This window comes from Nerophis lumbriciformis, linkage group LG02 (assembly GCF_033978685.3).
Source record: "Nerophis lumbriciformis linkage group LG02, RoL_Nlum_v2.1, whole genome shotgun sequence".
Classification (NCBI taxonomy): domain Eukaryota; kingdom Metazoa; phylum Chordata; class Actinopteri; order Syngnathiformes; family Syngnathidae; genus Nerophis; species Nerophis lumbriciformis.
This window is the reverse complement of record NC_084549.2, coordinates 18,082,501-18,089,804: the sequence shown is the minus strand read 5'-3', so window position 1 is coordinate 18,089,804 and position 7,304 is coordinate 18,082,501. Positions and strand designations below refer to the sequence as shown.

Sequence of the window (7,304 nt, the reverse complement as noted above, 5' to 3'; positions counted from 1 at the left end):
TAATTAATTAATTTGGACCAACGATGTTATGAAAATACTTTAAAGACAAAAAAAAAAAAAAAAAAAATCAGTCGTGTGGTGAAGCTGCAATATTTGAAATGCATAGAAAAGTAAACAATGAAAAAAAAAAGAAAATAAGATTGATGTTAGATAAGTGGTAATATTTGACATGTGAGCGATCCTATATTTGATTTTGTTGGGAAAAAAACCCGCCAGTTAAATAAAATAAACATGTAAGTATATCTTAATTAACATTTCTTTTGAGAAGTTCACGTTTCATGGTTCGTGTTTATGGTCAATGTACGGAATGATATAAGGCCTATACGCAAAGCCTCGAGGGGACGTGACGTCACTGACTGCCTGCACGACGCGCTCTGCTTGACCGAACACTCTCGTGCCAGCCTGTCCCCATTGACGTCAATGGATTTCACTGACGTGGACGAAGGGGGCGGAGTCATCTCAGTGGCCCGCCCCTTTCTCGTCGTCCAATTGGTCGCCGTAGCCTTTGCCAGCCCACCGCGGAGTAAACTCGCTCCTCATTGGTCAGGAGGCGGCGGACAAGGCAACGGGACACACAATGAACAAACAAACGGAGCTGCTGCACATCAGATTCTGCTTTCTTTGACAAAACAACAGAATCAAAAGTACTTTATTAATCACCGAGGCGAAATTAAGAACTTTTACACCCCTGCATCGGCGGAAATGCTACACAAGTAACGCTTGGTGGACATTTTCTGGTAAGCGCTTATGAGAGTCACGTGACGTGCTATTTATGTGACTAATCATTAAATTAAACAAACAATTCTATTTTTCGTGTTTAAATTGAACGAGAATTGGCTATAAAGAGAATATTTAAGTGCTGTGTATTCAAGGCATCTATTAGTTTGGCAGGCTGTATATAAACAAGGCACTGGAGGTGATATTTGTAAAAAAAAAAAAAAAAAAGTAGGTACATTTTATGACAAAAAACAAACTGTGCAACCTAATATAGTTAATTTTCACGTTGTATTATTATAAATGTAACAGGTGTGAGAAGTTATTTAAGTGACCCATATTGAGTGCAGACTATGTCTAGTATTGATCTGCTGGTGTCCCACTTACAGTAGAGGCAAACCGATGATGCAGTCAGCAGCAGACTTTAAAAGTAGACCAAATGACGCAAGATGGAAGGAACATGGCAGCAAATGTTCCACCTGTAACAGATTTTTGGGACATTTTGTGAAAGGGACCTTCATCCGAAACGGTTATAAATCCGTCTTTAAGGTGAAAGGTTAGGATTTCCACATTTCAACAAAGTTTCCATACATTAGTCAGCCAATAAAGGTTGCCATTCTGGTGGATGGATGACTGAGTTTATTAAGATATGTAGCGAAGCCTGGCTTTTTAAAAACACAGCCGGTGGGCCTATACATGGCTGTGAGGTCGAGTTGCGCAATATAGACGATATAAACATTATACATTTGGTCGGCGATAGAGCTTTTAATTAGAGATGTCCGATAATGGCTTTTTTGCCGATATCCGATATTGTCCAACTCTTAATTTACCGATTCCGATATCAACCGATACCGATATATACAGTCGTGGAATTAACACATTATTATGCCTAATTTTGTTGTGATGCCCCGCTGGATGCATTAGACAATGTAACAAGGTTTTCCAAAATAAATCAACTCAAGTTATGGAAAAAATGCCAACATGGCACTGCCATATTTATTATTGAAGTCACAAAGTGCATTTTTTTTTTTAACATGCCTCAAAACAGCAGCTTGTAATTTGGGACATGCTCTCCCTGAGAAAGCATGAGGAAGTTGAGGTGGGCGTCGTTAAGGTGGGTGTGGGGGGAGGGGGGGGGGGGGTAGCGGGGGTATATATTGTAGCGTCCCGGAAGAGTTAGTGCTGCAAGGGGTTCTGGGTATTTGTTCTGTTGTGTTTATGTTGTGTTACGGTGCGGGTGTTCTCCCGAAATGTGTTTGTCATTCTTGTTTGGTGTGGGTTCACAGTGTGGCGCATATTTGTAACAGTGTTAAAGTTGTTTATACGGCCACCCTCAGTGTGACCTGTATGGGGCTGTTGATCAAGTATGAATTGCATTCACTTGTGTGTGTGAAAAGCTGTATATAGTATGTGATTGGGCCGGCACGCAAAGGCAGTGCCTTTAAGGTTTATTGGCGCTCTGTACTTCTCCCTACGTCCGTGTACACAGCGGCGTTTTAAAAAGTCATACATTTTACTTTTTGAAACCGATACCGATAATTTTGAAACCGATACCGATAATTTCCGATATTACATTTTAAGCATTTATCGGCCGATAATATCGGCAGTCCGATATTATCGGACATCCCTACTTTTAATGCTATCGGCATATCGTGATAACGCATGTTGATGGCGTATTCTGGCTGTGTCCCGGCTAATGTCCCGTCAGAGTGCAGATTAGTGTTGTCCCGATAGCAATATTTTGGTCCCGGTACCAAAATGTGTTTCAGTAATTTTCGATACTTTTCTAAATAAAGGGGACCACAACAAATGGCATTATTGGCTTTATTTTAATAAAGAATCTTACTGTACATTAAACATATGTTTCTTATTGCAATCCAATTTTGTCCTTAAATAAAATAGTGAACATACTAGACAACTTGTCTTTTAGTAGTAAGTAAACAAACAAAGGCTCCTAATTAGTCTGCTGACATATGCAGTAACATATTGTATCATTTCTCATTTTTCTACACAATAACTCAGATATGGTAACACGAGCAAGCAGTAGAGAATATGAAGTGATTTTTGGTCCAGAACATGTTTTGCTTTAATCATCATTGACATGTTTCTTGCTACTTTATGTCTTCAGTTTTAAACATATTAATTCAAACTAGAGATGTCCGATAATATCGGACTGCCGATAGTATCGGCCGATAAATGCATTAAAGTGTAATATCGGAAATTATCGGTATCGGTTTCAAAATTATCAGTATCGGTTTCAAAAAGTAAAATTTAAGACTTTTTAAAACGCCGCTGTGTACACGGACATAGGAAGAAGTACAGAGCGCCAATAAACCTTAAAGGCACTGCCTTTGCGTGCCGGCCCAATCACATAATATCTACGGTTTATCACACACACAAGTGAATGCAATTCATACTTGGTCAACAGCCATACAGGTCACACTGAGGGTGGCCGTATAAACAACTTTAACACTGTTTCAAATATGCGCCACACTGTGAACCCACACCAAACAAGAATGACAAACACATTTCGGGAGAACATCCACACCAAACAAGAATGACAAACACATTTCGGGAGAACATCCGCACCGTAACACAACATAAACACAACAGAACAAATACCCAGAACCCCTTGCAGCACTAACTCTTCCGGGATGCTACAATATACACCCCCGCTACCCCTAACCCCCTCCACCTCCTCATGCTCTCCCAGGGAGAGCATGTCCCAATTTCCAAGCTGCTGTTTTGAGGCATGTTAAAAAAAATAATGCACTTTGTGACTTCAATAATAAATATGGCAGTGCCATGTTGGCATTTTTTCCATAACTTGAGTTGATTTATTTTGGAAAACCTTGTTACATTGTTTAATGCATCCAGCGGGGCATCACAACAAAATTCGGCATAATAATGTGTTAATTCCACGACTGTATATATCGGTATCGGTTGGTATCGGAATCGGTAATTAAGAGTTGGACAATATCGGATAACGGCAAAAAAGTCATTATCGGACATCTCTAATTAAAACAGTAATTTTTTTTTCATTTAAAAAATAACTTATGTTTATCAATACTGTATGTATACATTCTATCAAATGTGTAAACGTCAATACAAAACAGAAACATAACCTAACTTGAATAAATATAAATATGTACCGGTACTCGAAATATAATATTAAAAACATGCAAATAACAATCATAAAAAACAACATATTGTAATTTACATGATATTTTTGTACGTGTTGTCCTGATACCAATATTTTGGTACCGGTACCAAAATGTATTTCAATACTTTTCGGTACTTTTCTATACTTTTCTAAATAAAGGGGACCACAAAAAATTGCATTATTGGCTTTATTTTAACAAAAAAATCTTAGGGTACATTAAACATATGTTTCTTATTGCAAGTTTGTCCTTAAATAAAATAGTGAACATACAAGACAACTTGTCTTTTAGTAGTAAGTAAGCAAACAAAGCCTCCTAGAGGGGGGATTACCCACATATACGGTCCTCTCCAAGGTTTCTCATAGTCATTCACATCGACGTCCCACTGGGGTGAGTTTTTCCTTGCCCTTATGTGGGCTCTGTACTGAGGATGTCGTTGTGGCTTGTGCAGCCCTTTGAGACACTTGTGATTTATGGCTATATGAATAAACATTGATTGATTAATTTAGCTGCTGACATATGCAGTAACATATTGTGTCATTTATCTATTATTTTGTCAAAATTATTAAGGACAAGCTGTAAAAAATAATTATTAATCTACTTGTTCATTTACTGTTAATATCTGCTTGCTTTCTCTTTTAACATGTTCTTTCTACACTTCTATTAAAATGTAATAATCACTTCTTCTTCTGTTGTTTGATACTTTACTTTAGTTTGGATGATACCACAAATTTAGATATCAATCCGATACCAAATAGTTACAGGATCATACATTGGTCATATTCAAAGTCCACATGTGTCCAGGGACATATTTCCTGAGTTAATAAACATAATATATGCCTGGTAAAAAAAAGGAGGGGGACGGTACTTTTTAGAGGCGGTATAGTACCGAATATGATTCATTAGTATCACGGTGCTATACTAATACTGGTATACCGTACAACCCTAATTTCCATATACGAAAGGGGCCTGGGTCGGACAAAAATTTGGAATTGCACTGTTCACACGGACATGAAAAAATCCGATACAGGTCACATATGGGCAAAAACATCGGAATTGACCTGCGGCGTGAACAAGGCCTTAACGGTCCTGAAAATTTGAAGTGTAAGTATCAACATGGTATGACCGATACTGCTCCTGTAACTACGACTACAACCAAATTTGAAGAAAATGTGATGATTACATTTTAACAGATACCAAAGACTATAAAAATGGGACCCATTACCTCCCTGCTTGGCACTCAGCATCAAGGGTTGGAATTGGGGGTTAAATCATAAAACATTATTCCCGGGCGTGGCCACCGCTGCTGCTCACTGCTCCCTCACCACCCAGGGGGTGATCAAGGGGATGGGTCGAATGCAGAGAATAATTTCGCCACACCTAGTGTATGTGTGACAATCATTGGTACTTTAACTTTTAACTTTAATGTTACAACAGAAAGTCACCAGATATTAACAAGGTTGAAGTGTTTTGAAAAAAAAAAGTGTCTTCTGTGGTTATCATCACACTTATTTGTGATAGTGTCACACGGTCGCAGGTGTTTTAATTTAGAGGTGCTGAGTGATTTCTAGTAAAGTGACCTTGGCTTTCTCATACAGTAGAACCCCGCGCATGCCACCCGCTCGCCCGGATGGATCCTGGGCCCGCCTCCCCTCCCTCCTCCAAGGTGGCCGGCCCCTCCTCCCTGTGGCGGCTTGCCGAGAGGCGAACGCGCAAGGCGGGCTCGGGGAACATTTTCAGCAACGTGAACCTGTGGCAGCTCCAGAGACTTTTTAGAGCGGCGGGGGACCAGGACGCCGAGCAGAGGGCCCAGCTGGTTTGGGCCCACAGGGATGAAGCGGAACTGGCTCAGGCCTTGACAGGACTCCGGACACGGAGTCACCGCAGGGGCCTGAGGGCCAACGGGAGGGAGACGCTGGGGGCACACTGGCTGCGAGCCTTCACTCATCTCAGGTATGCAATGAGTCTCTTATATATATCATATGTGGCGTATTACTTTGGTAAAATTATGCTCCATTAGTGCTGCTTAAAAAACACTGACATTTACATCTGTGGCTGTAGGCAACCTCCTGAGTTAGACAAATTGAGCCTTGCTCCAAATATTGCCTGCTCCCAATTAACGCCCTTTCCTCTAAAATTACAGCATTTAGGGGACAGGTGTCAAACCCAAGTCCCGGGGGCCATATATGGCCCACCACATCATTTTATATGGCCTGCAAAAGCCTGGAAATAATATGCATCAAAGTAATTTCCTTGAGAAATGTATTAATTTTTGCACTGAATGCAATTGCATGTATATTTATTTAATATGATCTAATAATGTAGGCATTATTATATCATACACAAAAATGTTTTGTTAAAATAAAAATAAATACTTCAATATCTGATTGACTTATGTATGAATCTGTAAAAGTAATGTTTTCGTGGTTAATAATGTAATGTTTGTTACATTTGTATGAATTTGGGTTGGAAAGTAGTTATATTTCTGCAATAATAATGAATGTTTAGTTTCGTGTTTCCTAATAATGTAACACATTTTTTTTTGTTAAAATACTCAAATATCTGATTGACTTATGTATGAATCTGTAATCATAATGTTGTTATTGTTAATAATGTACTGTTAATTACATTTGTGTGAATTTAGGTTGAAAGGGAGTTATAATCTGCAATAATAATGAACTATTACCATAGTCTCGTGTTTACTAATAATGTAACACATATTTTATTATCATACATTCCAATTTTTTTATTTGTTAAGATAAAAACAATCCAATATCTGATTGACCTATGTATGAATCTGTAATAATAATGTTGTTAATGTTAAGGATATAATATTAGTTACATTTGTTTGAATTTATTCTGTAATAGTATAGAAATGACCAGTTTCATGTTTCCTAATAATACAAAAAATATTTTATTATTAGAATACATGAACAATTTGTTCAAATAAAAATACTCAAATATCTCATTGACTTACATATGAATATGTGATTATAATGTTGTTATTGTTAATAATGTAATGTTAATTACATTTGTATGACTTTGTGTTGGAAAATAGTTATAGTCTGTAATAATAATAAACTATTAGTTTTGTGTTTACCAATAATGATCATACATTAAATTTTTTTAAATTTGTTAAGATAAAAAAAAATATATATCTGATTGACCTATGTATGAATCTGTAATAATAATGTTGTTAATGATATAATATTGGTTACATTTGTTTGAATTTAATCTGTAATAATCTAGAAACTACCAGTTTCATGTTTCCTAATAATGAAATAAATATTTTATTATTACCGGTACAATACATTATAATTTTTTTGTTGTTGAAATAAAAATACTCAAATATATGATTGACTTACATATGAATATGTAATAATAATGTTGTTATTGTTAATAATGTAATGTTAATTACATTTGTATGAA

The 7,304-nt window shown here is 37.1% G+C and overlaps 1 protein-coding gene across 2 annotated transcripts in view; it reads left to right on the top strand.

The window, feature by feature from the left end:
* Positions 1–533: 533 nt before the first annotated feature.
* The window catches only part of avpi1 (arginine vasopressin induced 1), a 9,256-nt gene continuing 2,485 nt past the window's right edge, over positions 534–7,304 (top strand). The window contains exons 1-2 of one of the 2 annotated variants that reach the window (XM_061958752.1): positions 534–737; positions 5,477–5,828. In XM_061958752.1, coding sequence (XP_061814736.1) covers positions 5,506–5,828 — 323 coding nt within the window. In that variant the 5' untranslated portion in view covers positions 534–737; positions 5,477–5,505. Of the gene's footprint in view, positions 738–5,473; positions 5,829–7,304 lie in introns of both variants that reach the window. The other variant, XM_061958231.2, reaches the window with a different exon arrangement.